Genomic DNA, 23970 nt, shown 5'->3' with positions numbered 1-23970 from the left:
CCATAGGTAAGCGATATGTAATTAGGAATCGGTAAATCCTTATTTAGCTGCTCCTGACTTAAAGACTGAGCAGAAAAGATTAATAATAATAATAATTGCTTACACTTATATAGCGCTTTTCTGGACACTCCACTCAAAGCGCTTTACAGGTAATGGGGACTCCCCTCCACCACCACCAATGTGCAGCATCCACCTGGATGATGCGACGGCAGCCATAGTGCGCCAGAACGCTCACCACACATCAGCTATCAGTGGGGAGGAGAGCAGAGTAATGTAGCCAATTCATAGAAGGGGATTATTAGGAGGCCATGATTGGTAAGGGCCAATTGGAAATTTGGCCAGGACACCAAATGTCTTCAATTGGTGACATAGATTGAAGACAAAAGATGTCTTCAATCTATGACTGCTTCTCCAATTGGCAATTCAGAGTCTCATGTCATGACTTGTAAGGATCTGTAAGGACCCCTTAAGGAATGAAACACCATTTGCAAAGTCCTTTCACTGCCCTACACCATAGCCAAATAGGCAGAGCACAGTACAACCTCAGTCGTAATCTACAAAGGCCGAGACAAAAGGCTGGGGGTGTGAGAGGTGTGTATAGCCTGAAAGCCGATGGATCAATGCCTGTGATGTGTTGTTTACACAGGCGCTGGGGAACTCCTGATGATCTGTAACATGACAGTAACTGTGGAGTCAGCTCAGATATGTCAACTGCAGTAACCTCACCCTAGCAACCTCTGCACTTCACCCTGAGCAGTCTTTTGCAATCTTACTGCAAAGTGCACTTATTCACCCCTTTTTAGTTTAGCATTGTCAGTTTGAGTCTCAGCCTCTCCCTTTTAATGAGAAGACGAAAAGAATACAAAACATAATGCACAAGATCTCATTCAGCCATTTCCTGAAAGAATTAGTGTAGCTGAGCATCATGTGCAAAATATGCCTCCTCTTCTCAAACCTATATGCACTCCTTATTAACTTGTGCCCTTATGTCCTTGATTCATTGTTGAGTGTAAAGCAGTTCCTTGGTTCCAGTTTCAAGATTTCAAATACCCACAGATTTTTTTTTATTCTGAGGATACTCTGGCTCCTCGTGATGCCAGTGTCCTCTGGTATTTGTTCTGGCTGGGCTCTTAATCATTTAATTTAATGCTGATATTTTTAATCTGTTTTCAGATCTAGGAATGTGAGAGCTTTTAATTTAACTCAAAGAAATGCATAAATATCTTTAAAAAGTTGTCTTTTGTGGAAGGGAAAAGGATTACATTGAAGGACTCATATATGAAATTATTAGTAGAATTAAGTCCATTAAGTAACTTGCATCCATCTGCTGGTGTTGGGGTTAGCTGAATCAGTTTTGGGTGGCCCTGCTATGCGCTAAATGAAATCTCTAAACTCTGCTCAGGTATACTGCAGATCCTTGGGGCACTCTAGGACAAAGACTGAAAACCACAGTATTAGGTTCAGAAAGAGAACCGTAACACTGCTTTGCTTAAATGATTCAGTACTTTTTAAAATGCTAAATTCAGCATTCTGTTGGATATTTTGTTAAAAAATCAATTCAACATGAGGTTAACCATTTGTGATAGGCTGCTTTCTGAATATTTTACCCTGTTTTACCATCCCTTCACTGCTTTTACAACACTACACTATGATAAAAATCTCATTTTTCACAAATGCTAATATGGACTGATACTGTTGTTAAAGTACCCTTATCACTATATTAACAAAATTTAGCGTTCAGCTGCAGTTTAATTTACCCACTTACTTCTTCATCCTTCATTTCATGTGGTCTGTTTTTTGTCTTGTTCCATCGATCTTGGTCTTTTTGAGGGGAAATTATTTCTTGGAAAACTTGGAAAAGGATTTATTCTGTACTAAGGATTTTCATTGGAAGTAAAAACCAATACCCCGGGATAGTTGCCAGGGACACTGTGCTTCGTAAGTGGCTGTTCTTTGGAGGTTCCTGAAGGCTTGGTCATTAAAGAACCCCTAACATTATTCAAAAGAGTAGATGTGTCACTCCAGTGTTGTGGCTACAGTTCTGCTTTAGGCTTGGAAATCAGCCCTTCCTAAAGTTCCTCCTTAATTCAATTTCTGAAGCAATTTTTCACATCTCATCTTCTGTGCACTGTGGTTGCTAGAACATAATGATCGCTACACATCATCCAGGTAGGTGTAACATTTCAGGGCTGGATATAGTGGGTCCCTTCCCATACTGTATGTTAAGAGCTCTGGAATCCTTTGGGATGAAAAACACTGTGTAATTAATGTGTTAGACTGTGTTAGACTCAGAGCTGTGGAAGTGAGTACATATACAGAAGTGTGACATACCTTTTTATCAGAATTCCATGATGACTGTATGTACTGCAAATAATGCTATATAAGGTAAGAAAGCATTTCCCATAAGCAAAAACAAATGGCAAGATGTTATTAAAAATGTTAAGGCTATTAAAAGGTTTGACCCCCTTATATTACTTTATTATTACCATAACACTATAGAAAATTTACCATTACAGAAACTTTAAGGTCACCAAATATATCAAGGAAAATAGTGCTTGGAAAGGCCTGAACAGCATCTCACCTCCTTAAACGTTAAACGTTGATTTATGGAACTGCTCTGTTACTCCCTGTGAGATTTTCCTGTAGGGTCATTTTCTTGTGTGCTTGTATGCTTGTCCTAAAACCTCTTTGTATTTCTTTTCATTTAGATGTAGTGTAACCAAGGTAATAAAAGTTCCTTTGGGGGAAATCAAATGGAAAATGATTAAACCACACAAAAGGTAAGCAAAGACTCGGTTACACATATTTAACTATGGAATGAAAACAAAGCTGGCTAAGCCCCTATGAGAGATGCCTGTACTTTAATCTCTAGAATTGTCAACAAAAAAGCCTCTCATTAAAGATGTGTCATCTCCCACTCTCTGACTCCTGTCAGTGTCAGTCTGCTCACCTGTCTGGCGCTGCTCGCACTACACAATTTATGGGCTTTCAAAACAGTTCTGACTCAGAAGGCACACAGATCTCGAAAGCTGGCATTTAAACTGAAGCTATCAGCAGTTCTGACAGAAATGACCTCAAAAACCTTGTAACTTCAAGCTGTTGTGCAAGGGTAGTGGAGTAGGAGAGCAGCATGCACTTGGTTTGCTCAGCACTGACAAATAAATCTAATTCTGGAAGAGTATAGAGAGGTAAAGGTATAGACTGTTCCCAAAATCTTAAAATCAGGAGAAGTTTAGTTCTATAAAATCAGAATTCCAAGATGGCTAGACTTGGAATTTTTCATCTTTTCTGATGTCTGTTTTTGCTTGTCTTGGGCTGGACTGCTGTAACACATCAATTTCCCTACGGGATCAATAAAGTCTTATCTTAAATAAAAACTTTTGTTCCCTCTTTTCTAACAGCTTTTAACCACATACGTGATGTTAAGTTTTCTCTTAAAGATGCCCATGTTAATATGAATTGCAATCTGTGTTGTTATTATAAGCGCACATAGAATTTTCCAAAAATGTCTAAGTAATCTGAATCATGAGGGAAAACAACCCAGTCAAAAAGATGTAGTCAGGATAGGAGCTACACCTACTTTAGACTCCATAGCGATTGTTAAGACATTCCAAGCCTATGGAAAAAAAACAATCCAAAACTTTAAAGAATTAAAAAACATAAGACAAAAAAAACATTGAGTGTATACACATTGCAATAGAAAAGAAACATGCAAATTTCATGCTGACAGACACTCCAAGGGGGAATTAAGAAACCATGGAGCTGTAAGCAGAAGTGGTTACAGACACGCCATAAACATTACAAGTATTGGCAGAGCTATTTGTACAACCTCCTAAGCTGAAAATTTGCAGATGCTGATTTTACGTTGTGGGAAAGGATTGGTGCTAAATACTGGAAAGGAAGAGGAGAAACATGCATGATAGCATTCTTCTATATTTTCATTCTGACAGACCTAAATGTCTTACAGCAGTTTTTTTGTGGAACTGCTCAGAGTCATACTGGTCTGCACTGGAGACTTTTCTCATTCATCAGTATCAGCTGATGCCAATTTCTTGGTTTATAACATTCATTAACATATATAAATATAACTACACAGTTATATTGAGCAACATTTTGGGAAGTTTTGGGAGTTTTCATCCTTCTCTTAAAGCAGCATTGACCAGCCACTTTCAAATTTTTACTAAATTGTTTCTTGTCAATCAAATATTTAATTGTATAATTAAATATTTTAATATTTAAGTGCTTATCAATGACCTCAAATCTTATATTGACTGTAATCTATTTGCTTTTATTGGGCACTGGGTTTAATTTCTGGGGTTCTATCTGCATGGAGTTTGCGTGTTCTCCCTGTTTTCACATGGGTTTCTTCCAAGTGTTCCAGTTTCCTCCCAGAGTTGGGACCTCGGTTTTACGTCTCAACCAAAGGATAGCGCCTTTTTACGGTACAGTGTCCCCGTCACTATACTGGGACATTAGGACCCACATAGACTACAGGATGTGCACCCCCTGCTGGCCCTACTAACACCGCTTCCAGCAGCAACCTTAGTTTTCCAGTAGGTCTTCCATCTGGGTACTGACAGGCTCACATCTGCTGAGCTTCAGTGGGTTGCCAGTTGTGAGTTGCAGGATGATATAAGATTATATTTTATTGCATTCACCAGAAGAGAACATTCTTGGGGAATAAGATGTGTTTATCCTCAATAATTCCAAGTAACAGCAGGAAATCAGATGGGGGAAATAGTGAATAGTCTGTTGACAGCACAGAGATTAATCTGTGGTTTTCCATTCCACAAGTGAGGAATAATTCAAAATCATGTGACAGTCAGAAAACCTTAGTAGTGGAAACCACATGAAATAAAATTCTCCAGCTTCAGCCCTGAAGCCTTCTGAAGCCTGTCTAATGGGAGAGGAGAGCTAGACTCCTGAAAACAGATAACACAGTTCATTTCAGTTGGATTTCAGGGCTAAGATTTATTTTTCTGTTTATTGTGTGAACATACCCCAGATTCTAAAAATTCCAGTACATTCAAGGTGGTGTCTTGTGGGCTTTTCAATCAGTAACAGCTTACAGTAGGACCTAAAAACAGGTGACTTGATTTCTTGTCAAAATAATTATTTCAGTTAAGCAAGTAAGACGGTGTTAGAATGAAATGAGTGGACTCACAAGTCATTGTGGACTAGAGTCCACTCCTGATTCAGGTATTTTTATAGCAGGGATCTCATACTCAGTCCCTGAGGGGTCTGGTGTCTTCTGGTTTGTGTTTTACCCACATTCTCAGTTACAGTACATACTGAAGTTGGTCTAAACATTAAATTAGCTCCATAAGTGTAATACATTTTACAATTCTGAATTGTTTTATTGTTATATGTGTGCCTATAGGTGAATATAATGTGTAGTCAACTGAAAAAGACCTTAAGAACACCCCCACATGTGTCTATTTTAATCTGTTAGAGGGTTAGTTGTTTAATGAACAATTCAGGTTGGAACAAAATTCAGGACACATGCAAGTAGCTCTAGGATCACATCCTGAAATAATGATGAGGACTGAAGAATATGGTTTAAAGATAATTTTCCATGAGAGAAATCATTGACACGGCAAGTCTTTCCATTCTTTATATTTTTCTCAAACATTTACTGAGAATTAGCTTTCAAATGCCTTGACTTACTGGAACTCACAACGTGGACACATATTGGGTATTGAGGCAAGTTATCAGTTTAAATAAAAATCTTCTAAAAAGACAGATAAAGTTGTATTAAAAACTTAGCCTTTTAAGACTGAATTAATTACATTTATTAAAAGGTAAAATTAAACTTCCATATCTTTCATATCTTTCACTCGGCTGTCAAAAGCAGACATAAAAACAGAGGAAAAACATTACAGAATATTTTCATTGGAAAAATACACTTGGATTAAAACCATTTCTGTAGTGACTTTTCCCCTTTTACAGTGCATAAAAAGCACACTGCAGCTATGGGCTGTTCTAACAATAGCTAGTTTGAGTGCTGTAACTTCCTGTCTGTGTGAAAAAAATAATTTCACTTTCACTTTGCAAGAAGCAGCCGCTGTATCCTTATACCGGAGTAAAGAAAGAGCTCCTATTTCACTTCTTTTACAAAGAGAGATGGAGTTCAAATACCCAGTGGCCCGAAGAGACGAGACCAGGGTAAGTGAAATGTGTTTTCTTCTCTTCTGGTGGTGTGCTTTGCCTTTAAAAACACAGTCATGCTGTGAGAGGTGGAGTACAGCCTGGAAACCAGGCCGTGCACCAGCAGGAAGAAAACCTCTCACAGGGCCGTCCACCAGAAAATCTCAAGGCACTCCAGTAAAATGCCTTGGGTAAACCTACAGTTCTACACTGCAGCAAATCAGCCATCCCCATGATCAGAGTTAATCTTTGTACTAGGAATCTAAACAGTTAATTCCATTACTCCCAAAAAGTAATTACAAACATATTGCATCCAGTTTTCTCTGTAGTTCTCTACAAAAATAGCAAGGGAGATTAAGGAGTAGGGGGTGGCTAAAGTTCTTCTTGAGGCCGATTCATGATCAGAACTCATTGCAGATCAAAATTTTTCCCTGTGTAATATTTTAATTGTAGCAATCATTCTTCACAGGCTTTACAGAGTTCTTGCGGTTGGCGCATTTGTGTTTAAACTGTGAATATTATTTCTTTCGCATAACTTGACTCCCATTAACTGTAAATGCAATCACGTCTCTTCACAAGAAAGTTAGTCAATTTTTGAGGGAGGTTAGATGTCATCAGTAAGTAAGCATATGAGAATATCCACTTCCTTTGAGAGTAAAAGACAGCTTATGACACCGGAATGTGTGTCATGTGGAAATGTGAGTATGCAGGGATATGACATTATGTGAATGGGAAACATGCAGCAGGGAAGCTGAATAGAGTTTACAGGAATCATTGTCACTTCTCCTTTCCCAAAGGTTGATGACTACCATGGCACCAAGATTGTTGATCCCTACGCTTGGCTGGAAAACCCTGACAGTGAGGAGACTAAGGTTGGGTGTGTTGCTATGGGATGTGGTGGGATCAAAGGTTACCAGCTCATGACTGGGTTGTTTGATTAAGGCTCTGTTTAAAAGCTGCTGCAAAGGGCTCCCAGGTGATTCAGCCAGTAACAATGCATTGGGGATTGTTTTAATTTAGAAAGGGAAATTATCTGTGTTATGCTCATCTGATGTGAATTTGGACACCCAAATGTGTGAAATTCACCTCTCCGCTACAGTAAGAACCCTGGCTAACACGAGGAGTTAATAAAGAAGTATAGGCAGACTCCTCTGACTAAACCATCTTTGAGCAACTCGTCTTTTTAGACAGCACAGGCAATGCAGCCCTGTATTTGAGGTTCAGCCGTCAACGAAGAAAAGGCAGACCCCTCACACACAGCACAGTTTTGCTGCAAGTGCCCAGGAGGTTGTAGACATCACTGTGACACTAAGATCCAAAAAAGTCTTGCCCAGTTAATCCCACCCTTCCCCCTGTTGTGCTCATCCAGTTGTACGCCACCACCCAGGGAACAGTCAGTTGGCAACATGACCCAGGCTCAAACCACTAAGCACTGAGCTCAACCTGTGCTTCTGCTCTGACCTGCAAGGGCTTTCACTGGTTGAGCCACTCTGGGGGGGGACCAGGTGTTTTTTTCAGCAAAATCAATCTACATTCCATATACTGTACCACACACCTTTTCATAGAAGGCACCGTTCTGCAGAAGTGCAGCCAAAGAACTACCTGTCATATAGAAAGTGCCATGAAGTCATAGACAAGGTTGAAAAATAGATCATATAAATGTCACAAGAAAATCCCTAATTACATTGTGTTTGTGTGCTGCAGGCTTTTGTGGCGGAGCAGAACAAGCTGAGCATGCCCTTCCTAGAGAAGTGTGCAGTGAGGCAGAAGTTCCACGACAGACTCACAGAGCTCTTCGACTATCCCAAATACAGCTGCCCCTACAAGAGAGGGGGGAGGTAGGCACTTTCGGTTTAAAAGTCACTCAAATCCACTGTTTGCCTCTAGTACTCACCAGTGCTGAAGATACTGTAAGTACTGTATGTTACAAATATTTTCCATACTCAAGCGTTTGTGTAACATTAACATTGCTGCAGGTATTTCTACTACCACAACAAGGGTCTTCAGAACCAAGACGTGCTGTATACCCAGGACTCCTTGGATTCAGAGCCCCGTGTGTTTTTTGACCCCAACAAGCTCTCAGAGGATGGCACCGTTGCTCTGAAGAGTAAGTCCGTTGCTTTGCAACCTTTAAAATGGAGCCAGTTCTAAAAGGTCTCTCCTGAGCATCAGTAGTCAGTCCTCTCAGATTTCCCAGCACTGCCATGTCTGAGTTACTGAGCATGGCCAGCTTTTACTTTTGCTGTCTCTTTGCCCCTGTCCCATACAAACACTATACATATGCAAGCACAGCTAATGAGATATAACTTACAAAATGTAAAACTGCATCATATTATTGAGCCCACGCAAAGAACAGACTTGCTTAATAAACAATTCTTAATAAAGAATAAACGTGCTTACCATTTTATTACCACAGTAAATTCCGCTGTGTAAACACTACCAGTCACAGCCAGAATTTTATACTTCTGTCACATACCATAATGTAATGTTGATGTCAGGCGCTATATAAACAGAAATTGAATTGAAAATACTGCCACAAAATGGGATCTAATGGGATGAAAATGGACCACAATATGCACACGGTGGTTAAAAGCACAATGTACGTTTTAGTTTGTTTTCTGTATATTAACCACTCTGTGCTTACCATTTCTTGTAAATATCCACAATTTGAAAGAAAATTAGAAAGGCTAGATTAGAGGAGGTCATTCAGTCCATCTAGCCTGTTTAATAGTTAGTAGCTCACTAATTCAAGACTCTCAGCTGTTTTTCTTGAAGGAAGCCAGGATATGGGCTTCAACAACATGGCAGGGAAGCTCGTCCGTACTCCCACACTCCCACATTCCCACATTCCTGATTCCAAAATTCAGACCAGATCTTAATGAACTGAGCTAATGAGTTCAACTGCTGTAATGGCGCTTAGTGTTTATTAAGCAATTGGGAGCTCAGCTGAAATCAAAACCAGAATTGACAACCAGAATTTGGAAATGAGTCCAATCCATGGAATGGGATCGGAAAAACCCTGCTTCAGTAGATTTTCCATAATTTTCATCAGCGTCTCTTTTGTAGTTCAGTAAACCTTTTGTGAATAGGAGTGTTCAAATTCTAACTAAATACTGTTACACAGTAATGTTTCAAGTTAGCCCTTTTCTTCTCGGTTTTGTCCTGTGATTCAATATAGGAATTTATTATTAGGCTTTGAAGTTTCCTTCAACTCCCCAATGGGACTCTAACCAACTAATACCTAATGAGTCCAAGGAGATAACGCGAGGGCTGGCTGGAAGAGAATTATGGAAGATTGTGCAGTCCTGGAGGCTTGCATCTGAGCTCTGCCTTTGGCGCAGTCACTGTTTGACTGTCTCTTCCCCTCTCCGGCAGTGGCGCGGCTCTCAGAGGAGTGCGAGTACTTCGCCTACGGCCTGAGCTCCAGCGGCTCAGACTGGGTGACGGTGAAGTTCATGACTGTGGGTGATCAGCAGGAGTTACCCGACACGCTGGAGAGGGTGAAGTTTAGCTGCTTGGCCTGGACGCACGATGGGAAGGGAGTCTTTTACAACTGCTACCCCCGGCAGGAGGGCAAGGCTGATGGTAATAATAACCCTTACACTTCTATAGTGCTTTTCTGGACAGTTGACTCAAAGTGCTTTACAGGTAATGGAAACTCCTCTCCAATACCACCAATGGAGAGTAGGCCTACCTGGATGATGCAACAGCAGCAAAAGTGCACACAGTACGCTCACCACACACCAACTATCAGTGGGGAGGAGAACAGAGTAATGAAGCCAGTTCATAGATGCGAATTAACATGAAGCCATAATTGGTAAAGGCCAGGGGAAAGTTTAGCCAGGACACCAGGTTTAACACCCCTACTGTTTTTCAGCTTTAAAACAGGATTTTTCAATGATCACGGAGAGTCGGTTTTACATCTTAACTGTAGAACGGCTTCTTATTTCCAGTATAATGTCCCCATCACTGGGGTATTAGGACCCACACAGACCTCAGGGTGAATGCTCCCTACTGGTCCCACTAACACTGCTTCCAGCAGCAACCTTAGTTTTCCCAGGAGGTCTCCCATTCAATTACTGGCCAAGCTCACACGTGCTGAGCTTCAGTGGGTTGCCAGATTTGAGTTGTAGTGTGATACAGTATACAGTAGCTGAAGGTAGGGTTGCGGATAGCATTCCACACACACATGATTACTCCCCAATGAATGCAAATACTGTATCTGCTGGTTTTATCACTTCAGAAAGAATCTTCCCTTTATTATTGTAGTTTGGGCCCCTGCTAGCTTTGTAAACTACAGAAGATGGTATAAAACAGCTGTTGTACGTTCCATACCTTAACTTTATTTTAAGTGCTTGCATGGATGGGCATGTTGGGGATGAAATGTTTTTCTGCTCTGTTTCATTATTACAATCTTTACAAGAGCCAGCCGGCTGTAAAATCTCAGGCAGCTTTGCAATATCTTATTTACATCATAGTTACCTGAGGTTTTATGATTTTAAACTGAAGTGGCGGATGTTTGTTTTATTACTATTATTTCTTATACATAGATCTATCAGTGAGTACAGATTTATTGAAATGTACCAGTGTTTTTCAGGTGTGCCATGTCAAACAAGCCTCAGTCAGTCCTCTAACAAAACTCTAAGTTGAATAATCAGGCCATCGTTTCCTGCGTTTGTAAAGAATTTTGTTCTTCTTCAGACATTGCTTGATAAGAATATGTGAAAATATATAAAAAAAACATTTCCGGTTTCAGATAATGATATATAATTGAGAAATGCTTGACAATTAAATATGGTCTGTTATGGTTTCATAATTATATTATTTGAATTAACACTGTGAATGAAAAAGAGAACATAACTATATTTAGATGCTTCACATTTCTGTTGTCTGAAGTTCTACATTTGAGACCAGTTTCCAGGTGATGCTGGTCAACACTCCCATAAGCTACTTAAGTTTCAATATGTCTTTTAATTCTCTAAACAATAAAGCTAACACTTGCTCTCTATTCCCAATCATACATACTGTAGCTTGCTTGTTCTTTACTCCCACAAACCTAAATGTCAAGTAGATGTGGACTCTGTACAGTACAACCAAAACAATTTGTAATACACTGAGCATTCAAGAAGTGTTTGAGAGTGAGAGTGGACTTGTTTTTATATTATGAATATTGTAAAGGTTTAGAGGGGGTTGGCAAATCTGAAAATGATAGCAGCTAAATTTGTCTATAACTCACACTTATCCACAACTCCCCCCCAAAAATAAATAAATATGTAAAACCTTCTAGCAGTGAGCAGCCTGAAAAGGAAACCGTGTTGGTCACAAGGGGAAACATTTACACATACTGTACTTTATAGGCATTTACTACTGATATTTGTTTGCTGTTGTAATGGTTTTAACTTACATAAGATACAGTTACTTTGGTTTTGTGCTGCTTAGTGTACATGATTGGTGGGTGTATTACTATAGTATATGCCACCACAAAGAATGTAAACCCTAATAGAATTTTTATTCACAATGTAATTGACTTTTTAACAAACTAAATGGCATCTTCTTTTAAACTAAAAGCGCAAGATATGTTTGTTTTGCATGTGTTTTCATCCTGTTTGCCAGTTTAGTATTGTAAATAATACTGGTTTGAGTCCCAGGGAAGCCAGGCTTTCAGAAGATAAAATGTTCTGACATAAAAACTACATGTTGCAGTTTTACCTCTGAATGTTTTTAACTCCTCATTACTTGGGGCAATGGAATGTGAAAAACTATGTTCGTATTAAATTGGTACAGGAACTAATGGCTGACCATAAGTCATAATAATCTTTCCAATAATAAATTCCATCAGGGACAGAGACCACCACCAATCTCAATCAAAAGCTCTTCTACCATGTGATTGGAACACACCAGTCAGAGGATATTCTAGTAGCAGAATTTCCTGATCATCCCAAGTGGCAAAGCAGCGTCACGGTAACCAGCATCCTTATTCTGAATTGCTTTTTGTTTCTTACTGGATGGGATGCCTACAGAAAACCACATAAAGGCTCAGTGAAGAATTCAAAAGTCCAGACTGTAGACAGAGTCTTGAACATCGAGAATGTCTGTGTGTACAGTACGTGAGAGTGTAAATATGTATAAGTATGCTGGCGTGTGTGAGTATGCATATTTGAGTATGTGAGTGTGCTGTTGTGAATGTGTGAGTGCACTGGTGTGTGTCTGTGAGTGTGCTGGTGTGTGTGAGAATGCTTGTGCATTTGGGCATGGACTGCTGTCAATGTGGGAACAAAACCTGAGAAAAAAAGTCCCTACAGAGATTGCAACTCCTGACAGATGATGATTGTGGAGACAGTCATACAATGTGAATGAGTTATTTAAAGAGTACAGGAATACAGAAGTGTGTGTGTGTTTGACGGCACTGTCTCTGTTGGAGCTCTGGATAGCCCAGAAGTATGAGTTTATAATTCAGTAGCTGTCCTCTAGACCTCTAGTCACTAACTCCCTGGCTAGTCATTGTGTAACACTCTGCAGATGTATGTGCTGTATCATTGCTGACAGTTTCACATGTACGTCTGCAGGTGTCTGACGATGGACAGTATGTGGTGATGGCAATTACAGAGGGCTGTGAGCCAGTCAATCAGCTGTGGTACTGCGACTTGCAGACGCTGTCCAATGGCATCACTGGTATGTATTGTATACAGCAAGGTCAGGGAAAAGCTTCTGAAATTCTTCAATTCCAGCACTGTGACTGAACCACCTACTGCAGCAGTGACTCCAGAGCACATTATCCAAAATGGTTCAACAGATCCATTAGGAAAAATGAAAAGAAAGTAATTTATAAAATGATGAAAAAACCAACAGCACCCGGTTACAGAAAAAGAGTCTAATGAACTGCTGACACGTTGAAAAGTGTAATAGAAAGAACATGAGAGAAATAGGCTGAAATATTGCAGATTTCTAATGCAATTAGGCTAGAACAAATAAAAAGTTATTTCAGTAAGAAAATATCAAAAGAAGTATTAAGGATGAAGTACAATGCATCTGATATGACAGTGGTAAGCTTCCAGATGATGAAAGGGAAAGAAAAACTCTGAGGTGCAAATCTTAGACAATGTGGGCCTGGAACCATTATGAAAAACCTATTGTAAATATCCTTCCTCTTTGTTTCCAAGTGATTTATTCTTGATCCCGAAGACCATTGGGTTAACTTTGTACCTCCTCCTCAACACTGGAGGACACTTCTGCCTTTCCCTGCTACAGGTCTTTCCATTGCTCTCACCTGTTTGTGTCCCCACTGTAGGGATTCTGCCCTGGGTGAAGGTGGTTGATAACTTTGAGGCGCAGTATGGCTACGTGACCAATGAGGGCAGCCTCTTCACTTTCCGCACCAACCTGCAAGCGCCTCGTTATCGCCTGATTAACATTGACCTGACGAATCCGGAGCCCTCCAACTGGACTACGCTCATCCCTGAGCACGAGAAGGATGTTCTGGGTAAGAGGAGCTGTGGCTGGAAGTAGAGGGAGCTGAGCAGGTCAGGTTAGGGTAGAGAGAGAGCCCCCAACAGGATCCCTAACCTTGAGGGACACACTTAGGGTTGAGTATAGAGTTGCTTTTAAGAAAACACAAGGGAAAATTAAATGTGTGATTGATCGAATACCGTGACAATTTCAAACATTTATAAAAATGAAATAACATTACAAAAACAATCCTAATTTAAACAGTCCCTTTCTGTATATTCACAGAACACAGGTTACTTGATAAGATGTTGCCTCACCACAGTGGTGTGACATGCGGTACAGAACACCTTTACTGTAGCTACCCAATGGTAGCACTAACCTTTAAAGTGTTGGAACTGCTATACAGTGGGTATAAAGTCATTTTTATATCCACCACTGAAGCACAGCACCCACCTGGGTGACACACAGCAGCCGTTCTGCATGAGCAGCTCCACTGCACAGCACATCAGAGGAAGGAGTGAGAATTTGCTTCAGTAACTGAAATAAGGGGGAGCGGGGGGGATTTTAGTGAAGGTCTATTTGTGCAAGCCCCGTGTCGAATTTATCTAGGCTATCCTACTCTTCTAAAAAGTGCCATGGGATTTCCCTTATATAGAATAACTTGCACCCAAGAAATTTGGTTTATGCAAAAATGTTTAGTGAGATGCGATATAACTTCATTATTTTTTTTAAATAAAGGATAAACAAAACCTTTGGCAAGAGGCGACATGGTGGTGCAGTGGTCAGCATTGGGGCCCTAATTTCAGTCCCAGAGTTGGGGTGCTATCTGTCTGGAGTTTGTATGTTTTCTCTGTGTTCGTACAGGTTTTCTCCTACACTCCAAAAACATACTGGTGGGTTAATTGGCTTCTGGGAAATTTGGCCATTGTGTCTGTCTGTGTTTCTGCTCTGCGACAGGCTTGCATCCCATCTAGGGCGGTAGTAGTTCAGGTGGGTAGCTGCGTCAGCATGCGTAGGCTGCAAAGGAACAAGTAATAGTTTATTCCATGCTGAAAAAAAGAGAACACAACGTTTCGGCCGTGGAGCCTTCTTCAGGTGTGTCACCGTGGCTCCACCATGACACTGAATCGGAAGAAGCAGTTACAAAGTGGAAGAGTGGATTTGACAAGAAAATCAGACTAACACAGGCCACTTCTGGATATTACAGAAGAACTTGATTACTAAACCCCAGCTGGAGTAGTGACACATTTTCCTCTGATAAGACATGTAGCTGCTCTGTGGAATGTGGGTGTTGCTGTGGGTCCAATGAGGCAGTCGGGTGGAATGATGAAGGAACAGAATGACACCATCTTCTATTAAATGACATTAAAAATGTGTTGAAATATAATACGGTAAATGAGTTGTAGAACAAATCCGAGGTGTACAAATGGGAAATATGGGAAAAACAAATAATTGATCCCAATTAATGTCACAATTAAGATCTTAAAGCAGAAAAATATATTATTAATAATATTAATATTATATGATATTAATATCATATTAGCTAGAGTACTGAAATTACAACTTGATTATTTAAATAACGTTGTTATTCTTAAAGCACTGCAGATTCAAAATATAATGTAACATAGCACACGTATATTTGTTCATAGTCAAAATGAATAGCAAACATTAAGAATCTAAGTTTTTTATAAGGTTTACTGATGGTGCATATATCAAAGAGGAAGTGAAAAATGTGTGGGTGTTTGCCGATTTAAGGCTGTATTTTTACCCTTACCAGAAAAAAAGATCAGTTCTATAATCATGTACAAAATGTAGCAAATTGTAAGTTCTTACTTCTAAAAGGCACTCTCAAAAATGTATTAAACTATGGTAATTTATGAGCACTCTTGTCAATATATACGCGTCAGGATAATTGAATGTCTAACCAACACTGCCATCAAGTGGTAGATTTTGGATTTTATTTTCATTTTACAGCACACACCTTCACAATCGTACTATACAGTACAGTATGTGCTGAGAAAATGTGAATGGGAAAGCATTAACACGTAACAAAGGAAGGGTGAATTTAATTTCTCTCTGCCTCTGTCTGCTCTCGAACCCAGGGTTTGTGGCCTGTGTGAACATCCGCTTCCTGCTGGTGAACTACATCCATGACGTCAAGGACGAGCTACAGCTGTACGAGCTGAAGAGCGGGCGATTCCTAAAAAACTTGCCCTTGGATGTTGGCACCGTGGTGGGACTGAGCTGCAGAAAGAAGCACACGGACGTCTTCTACAAATTCACATCCTTCACTACCCCAGGTACAGCCCTCACGCGGCGTGGGCTTCAGACTTGAGCTCAGCGCCCCCAACTGGACAGTTATTGACAGGCAGGGATGTCAAAGTCAGTTGCAGCCTGAGCTCCTGGTGAAATCCGATAATTGACTGGTTTAAATGAGTTCATACGTCTTCTAAAGCTTTTCTTGATTTAGTTTCAAGACACCATATCTATAAATCCTTTTCTTTTCAAACCAGGATATGTGTGTTGAAATAAACCAGATAATTTGATAATAAATACATTACTTACAATTTGGATGGAACTGTAACAAGAAGGGCCTTTTCCCAACATTAAAAAAAGAGAGAAATACAGAACAGAATGTATGAGAAAGTTTTAATAGCTGTAGAATGAGAGAAGCAGTTATTTGGTAACTGCAGTTCTTTGGTACCACACAAAACCAGCTATATATCCAGCTATATCAGTTTTCTGCACTTCCTCTCTTCCTTCTATCTCCAAGTACTGTTCTGTGAAATAGAATTATCCCATAGCATAGTGGAAAAAGACTTATTCATATTAACCACCCATTAATCAGGTCAGGTCAGGTCAACAATGAACAGCACAAATATTATAAAGTATCCCAAAATAATTGCATTAACACATGCTGGTCTTACTCATTACTAAACTCTGCAACAACATGCACAATAATATGTGCATATTTCTATATGGTTTTAATTACTTGCTGTATAAATATACATTCACAAAAGTACCATTGACATAAGAAAAAACAACTATTTAAAATTTTTGGATTCCTGTTAATTTTTTGGGGAATTGATTCTTTATGCACTCTCAGTGCCCTTGAGGTTTTGAAGTACTTCAAGAAAACAATGAAGATTTTCAATGGTGCAAAGCAATGTGAAAGCCATCTTCTTTTTTTGGATTTTTCTGATTAAAGCTCTATGTAGGAGGAAGTGCTGCCTCCTCCTTTTTTTTTGCTCCTGTTCTGGTGCCTACCGATCTGTCTACTTCTGCCCTCTAGGAATTATCTACCACTGTGACCTGACCTCTGACTCTCCTGAGCCCACTGTGTTCAGACAGGTGGAGGTGAAAGGCATCAAGCCCTCCGACTATGAAACCGTACAGGTACACTGTAGTCCAGCACCTTGTAAAACATTTCACTGTGTTGAGCGCCTTGCACTCTGAGGAACCCGTAGCACTGGATAGCATTAAAATCAAATGTGAGTGCATTTACAGTAAGTGAAGTAGATTCAAACTGAAAATATCGTGCACTGTTGCAGGTCTTCTATTCCAGTAAAGATGGCACAAAGATTCCCATGTTCCTGGTGCATGCAAAAGGGCTCCAGCGTGATGGATCTCACCCTGTTTTTCTCTATGGATATGGCGGTTTTGACAACTCCATCCAGCCCTACTACAAGTCAGTAAACTGTTTTGCTAAGTTGAAGGAACAGTTTCTTTTCCACCTGTTGAAACAATCGGCAGGGTTGGGGATCTCGCTTGATCACAGCTGATGGACAATGCATAATATCATATCAGACACGACTTTGTTATGGATGAATTTGTCAAGTGGATAGACTATCCCTGTTATGGAGAACATTTGCCATTGAATAAATGAGAGCCCTCAAAATAGATCCCTACAGCAGCTATTAACAGCTACCAATGAACTAATGACAAAGGTTTGGAATATGCTGTCTGTACAATTCTGGTACTGTTAACATGTGCAATATTCACATAGACCATCCCCTGATCCTTACCTCGATTGAAAAGCAAAACTTTGAAGTGTTCTTTTTCATGAGTCATCTCTGTAGTTTTGATACTACAGAAAAGGGCTACAAAATTTGTTGTCCTTCCAATCTACACTGTTACATAATTATTAGGATGAATATAGCAAATAAGAAGCTGGTGTTATCAAAATTTGAGAGGATTTGATTTGAGACTGAAGATTTGAGAAGCCCCCTTATAGACTTGAAATGTCTATAAATTGATATATTCTATACTGTATATAGACTAATGATATAATAGACTGAAAAGGATGGCAAATTAACTTGAACCCAGTACGTCCATCTACAATGCTAATTGTGGACACAGACAATATGTATTAAAAAAGCAGAAAAATCATGGTACAATCAAGAACGAGCCTCTTAATGACTTAAATCAGCTAGTTATTTCTACTGTACAGTAGAAAATTTGAAGACACACCAGAACCCCAAGACTAGAGTGGTACCAATCACATCTAGAAATGTCTTTTTTTCATTTCCTTTTTGGCTATAATCAGACATTCTCTGTAGAGCTTTGATATAAATGTTCTTGGTTGAATATGGATAAATATACAGTACACTATGCTGATCCTGCACTACCGACGATATTGCCAATCTGTTGCCAATACTATGTTGCAGTGTGGCCTACCTGCTATTTGTGAGGCATCTAGGTGGCATCCTGGCTGTTGCAAACATCCGAGGTGGAGGAGAATATGGACAGACCTGGCACAAAGGTATGCCAACACATGGCCATGGGATAAATACAGATCTAGGAAGAGTGTCTGGGGCAATAGAAAAAGGTGACAAACTGTTTGGGAAACATTGCCACCATATGATCTATACTTGTCTTCCACAGTCACCTTTTAGCCCTGACATATTTGATAATAATTGAACAGACTGTTCGAGAATGCTGCTGATGATGCAGTATCATGCCAGACTTTCTAATCTGAGCAGTAACAAACAATTGTTATTCTATGAATTTCATAGGGAAATGAATGCAGTGTAATAAGGTGTGTCATTATTTAGGCTTAGTGGTCCTATTTATATATTCATTTTACATTGTCTAGAGATTGAATGAGTCACAGGGTACTTTGAGGCTTGATGTAGCAGAAAATGTTACCTGGATATTTCTGAGGAAGGCTTTGAGCTGGCAGTAACAAAAAAAAAAGCCTAAGTGGAGTCACATTTTATTGTTTTTTTTTTTAAAAAACTGGAAGTTTAACTACTGATCAGGTTTGCTGATATAGCTCCAGGAGAAGGCTATCAGATTTTAAAGTGATAACTTTACTATACTATAAGTTTAGTTTACTAAAAGTTACTAACTTTACAATTTACTATATGGTGTTGTGAGACTGTTTAGGAAGTGGGGTTAGAGTGAAAGCTCACATTTCCTATTCAATAGTACTTCCATTGCTCCTGTAGATTGTAGAGTAATTGCCCATGGTGGAAATCTTTGATGTGAAAACATTACATCTATGTACTTCAAATGTAAGGTTTAACAGACTTGAGTCCAGTTTTGTTGAGATGCCTGGTACATCTTGAGGTAGAGCAAGTATGTACAGTATGTCGATTACAGCAACTGACCACATTGTTCATAGTTCAGTTATAAATTACTGCAGTTAAATCAAAAACCAACTGGAAAACACAATCACTGCCTCAGCATGTTTCTTGAAGTTAGTCATGATGATGGATCTTCCTGTAATTATTTGATTGCCTGCCTTTTGCCTGGTGTTCCCTGTGCAGCTGGGAGCCTTGGGAACAAGCAGAACTGCTTTGATGATTTCCAGTGGGCAGCCAAGTACCTGATCAAAGAAGGCTACACTACACCCAAAAAACTGGCCATCAATGGAGCCTCCAATGGAGGTCTTCTTGTAGGTAAGAAAGGAGAAGTTTCAAGAACTTCTGAGTCTGCTACCTCATGTTCCTAATTCACCTCTCAAGACCAGTAGTACTACTTTCTGGCATTGAACAAAATTACATTTTATGATCTTTTAAATCTTGGAGCAAGTATTTTTGAAAGCACTCTGATATTAAATAACAACTAGCCAAATGTATTGGGACTGGCTGACTGACGGGGTTTTGCTTCTAAATATGTACTGTAGGTGTTTTTTTTGCTCTTCTTTTTGTTGTGTTATGAAATGTATCATACTGCAGGATCTAGAGCATCCCCCTGAAAATCAAGCAAGAATGAATTGGGCTGCTTTTTCAAATGGTGCTGGATTGTCCATATTGTCAGCCTCATTTTCAAGCAACACCTCCTGGGTTTGCTTTTAAGAGTGTGCTTCCTTAATTCTGATTGAACTGCAATTAATATGTGATCAAGTTATGATGAACAGACAAATGGGAATGATAAAGTATCAGAGACTCCCAAAGTGAGTATCTCTTGTTTCTCCAGAGGTCCAATTGGTTACATACCGAGTGACACAACGGAATGAGGGAAGTTCTCAATCTCTGAAATTGATACCAATTTCAATCTCAATACCAATTGTTGATGTCAATTACAAATTTCAAGGAAGTTCAAGGAAAGTTCAAGGAAACGAAAGCAAATATAAAATGATGCTTAAAATAGAAAATTGCTTAGAATAGGACTGAGTGTAAACAATTAAAAAGGGTCAATGTGTGCATGTACAGTATTTCTTTTTAAATACATTTGTATGTGTGTCGAGCACCACTGAAAGCACTCTGTGTGTTCTTCTGCTCGTGTCAGCGGCCTGTGTGAACCAGCAGCCAGACCTGTTTGGCTGTGCTGTGGCGGAGGTGGGTGTGATGGACATGCTGAAGTTCCACAAGTTCACCATCGGCCACGCATGGACCACTGACTATGGCTGCTCTGACAAAAAAGAGGAGTTTGACTGGCTCATCAAGTAAGTTCCGCCTAAAGTATAATGGCTGCTTTCGATGGGTCTGCCTTCCTTTTAGCACTGTTTCAAAATGATTATTTTCATTGACATTAACATTGAAGAATATATAGTTATAAATACATTGGTGCATGCATACAAAATAAACGTATACTGTTTATCTGACTTCTCACACTGCTTGTCTGACTTCTTTTAAAGTTGTATGTTATTTAACCTGTTGTTGCTGCTGTTCTGTGTTTCTGTTTTGGTGTTTCCTTCATGTTGCTGTATCAGAGCATACATGCAAATTAGCATTTCATTGCCCTTGTGCATATAACAAATAAACTGAACTCAAGACTGAGCTCTGTGCTTTACAGCACTCTGCTTTTAACATTGTACAACAATTAAGTGTTTAGAAGGGCAATAAACATTTCCCCTGAATTAAATCAGGTTCTCATTCTACTTCATCTAATATAGACAGTAATATAGGGAGTAGAAGTGGATTCAGTTTTTTAATTTGATGGATTGTTCCTGAAGGGTGGAACTGTGGGCTGCAGTGACTACTGAGCTCAAAACTTCTAATTTTAAATATTCAACCAGTATAGATAATCACAATTGTTTAAAAAAATAGTATTAGCGATTAGAATCTACAATAATGTTATTGAGGGTGGCACAGTAGCATGGTGACACTAATTAGCATTGCTGCTACACAGTGCTGGGGCCCTGGGTTCAATTCTGGACCTGGTCTGCGACATTATCTATGTGGTCTTTGTATGTTTTCTCTGTGTTCACATGGGTTTCTTCCAGGTGCTCAGGTTTAATCCCACAATCTGTAGACATACTGTACGTGTGTGTTAATTGGCTTCTTGGACAACTAACCCCAAAGTGAGTGTGTCTGTGTCTGTGTGTGCCCTGTGATGGACTGGTGTATCCTGCCTTGTGCCTGTTGCTTGCTGGGATAGGATCCAGCTTCCCCGCAAACTGGAATTGGATGAAGTAGTTAAAAAGTGAATGGGTAGAACAATGTTATTTGTTAATTAATTGTGTAAAGTATTTTTACGACAGTATGCTTACCTGAAAATGACAGTTCTAATTTTATTGAGCACTGAATTTCAATAAAATACTGCTTTAGGTATAAGATTTCAATGCTTCTGTTTGCGCACTACAGTATACTGTATATACATTGGCATCATCTTTAAGCAATATGTTAATGTCTTGCCCTGCTCATGCCCCGCAGGTACTCCCCTCTGCACAACCTCCCCCAGGCCCCCACAGACAGTCTCCAGTACCCTGCCATGCTCCTGCTGACAGCGGACCATGATGACCGCGTGGTGCCCCTGCACTCCCTCAAGTACATCGCCACCCTGCAGCGTGGCGTGGGCGCCAACCCCAAGCAGCGCCAGCCCCTGCTCATCCGCATTGATACCAAGAGTGGGCACGGGGCTGGGAAGCCCACTGCCAAGGCCATCTTGGAGGACACACACATCTTCTCCTTCATCGCCGAGACCTTGGGGCTGAGCTGGAGAGACTGAGGGAGAGGAAGAGGACTGACATGCTGAGAATCAGTGGCTGGGATGAAAAGAAGCCAAGTATTATCCACACAGCACAGCTGTATGATCCAGTCCAGGGTTTACAAAGCACAAGGCTCTCCTATAGGTAGTAGAGTATAGATTTATTGAGACAGCTTAAGATTTTTCTTATGTTCTGCACATACTCAAAATACATTTTCAGTTGATTATGATCACTAGACATCTAAAATCTCTGTGGCTGTGAATTCCTTTTTTATCATCTAAATTTAGAGAATCTGGAATTGACCTACTGTATTTTGTCTTTTCAACTCCAAAGGCTGGATTTCATTTGCACAGCAAATTGCATGTACAGAAGCAACAGGCCACTTTTTGCACTTTTTTTCCCAAACCTACACCAAGAACTGCATGACCATTGTTTGTTAACAAATTTGATTTTGCTTGATAGCAAAATCTGATAGGAAATTTTGATTGGACGCATGTTGCTGATCATTGGAGATAACATCATAAGATTGCAATAGCCATTCTTTGCAAAACTCCTTACAGCTCTGTAATAACAAATTCAAGAGCCAGCTTTAACCAGAAAAACAGAAGTCCTTGAGAATTTCCCATACAAAACATGCAATTAGTGGCCATTCCAAAGTGAGCAATCCTAAAGTTAAAAATGCTATTTAATGGGAGTGTTTTCCCCATTCCTGCAAGATGAGTAATATATGACACAAGAACACAAGGTTTTAGTCACAAGGAGTCACAGGACTTGCAAACCCACTGACACCACCAATTCTGATACACCCACATTAAAGAATGTAGTCCTTTCCGAAAATCCCTGAGGGAAAAGAGTAATAGAGAATGCACAGAGAGGGCTGGCAGACACATACTGTACCTACCATATACACGGGACACACAAAGGGCACACAGAGCAATCATTCATGTGACACTGGAGTTACCATATTTAAAAAATAAAAAAAAGAGGACACTCCATTGACTGGGGTGGAGAAGGGGTTTCTATAATTATCTATCAAATCTTCGGTTACTGTATTTGAACATTCACTCAAGAGGGCATGTACCAGTAGATATTTATACAAAACATTTCAAATCCAAAACTTTATGGGGAAAAGAATAAAGGAAAAACTCCATCTGGAAGTATGGTAACCCTATGTAAAACTGTTTCTTGAGTGGGATGCTGTTGCAATTTTACTGAAATAAAAAGAATGTGGACATTGAAGCTCTTGTTATTCTTTGAAACATTCGTTATTATAAAAAAACATTACTTCTGACAAAATTATTGCCACTGGGGCCTATCAATGATTTCAGAAACAAGATACATGTAAATATAATGAAAAACATTCTGAAAGCACATTCTGTAATTTAGATAAAAAGTAACATACTTGGATACTAAAATTAATACTTTAGATAACATATGGGAGAGGTCAGTCCTCCAGAGTCAGGTTATAATTGATTACAACTTAAGCAGATAATTTGACTTCAAATAACATCTAATTAGAGTAATTAAGATCGGTAAGGGGATGAAAACTAGAGGTAATACTAAAAAAAGTAGTTCAGGTAGGTACAGTAGCTGCGTCAGCATGCGGAGGCGGCAAATGAACAAGTAAAGGTTTATTCCATGCTTCTGCTGTGGAGCCTTCTTCGGGTGTCACACGTGTTTTATTTTTCTTCTCTTTTCAGCATGGAATACTAAAAAAGGTCTTGTAAAAATAGATGTAAATGCACTTGAACATACAGTAAAACGCATTTTAAAAATAATGATATTGAACCTTCAGGTTTGTTTTTGGTCTCATTTAAAGCAGCATCATCTGAAGAGCACGGAGAAGCTATTAAGTTGATCCATTTAAGCCTGCGAGGAACTGATTTAGGTAGTTAGAAGTTGAGTTAGAATGGAAAACTGCAGATGCATCAGCCCCCTAGGATCAAGGCTGGACTTTTTCTTGTGATGACCCAATAAAATTTCCATCGCTGATTGCTGTT

General features: G+C 39.6%; 1 protein-coding gene across 1 annotated transcript; it reads left to right on the top strand.

The window, feature by feature from the left end:
* Positions 1-6007: 6007 nt before the first annotated feature.
* On the top strand, positions 6008-23209 carry LOC148649851 (prolyl endopeptidase). Its single transcript, XM_088603042.1, has 15 exons — positions 6008-6165; positions 6945-7019; positions 7852-7985; positions 8124-8254; positions 9523-9732; positions 11987-12108; positions 12714-12819; positions 13436-13627; positions 15696-15893; positions 16886-16989; positions 17145-17281; positions 18261-18355; positions 19365-19496; positions 20329-20485; positions 21696-23209. The coding sequence occupies exons 1-15, from the start codon at positions 6124-6126 to the stop codon at positions 21988-21990; spliced, it is 2130 nt and encodes a 709-aa protein (XP_088459168.1). The 5' UTR covers positions 6008-6123; the 3' UTR covers positions 21991-23209.
* Positions 23210-23970: the final 761 nt, after the last annotated feature.

Source organism: Lepisosteus platostomus, chromosome 13, assembly GCF_059453375.1.
Source record: "Lepisosteus platostomus isolate fLepPlt1 chromosome 13, fLepPlt1.hap1, whole genome shotgun sequence".
NCBI lineage: Eukaryota > Metazoa > Chordata > Actinopteri > Semionotiformes > Lepisosteidae > Lepisosteus > Lepisosteus platostomus.
The sequence above is the reverse complement of the archived record's forward strand: the minus strand, read 5'-3'. Positions and strand labels throughout refer to the sequence as shown.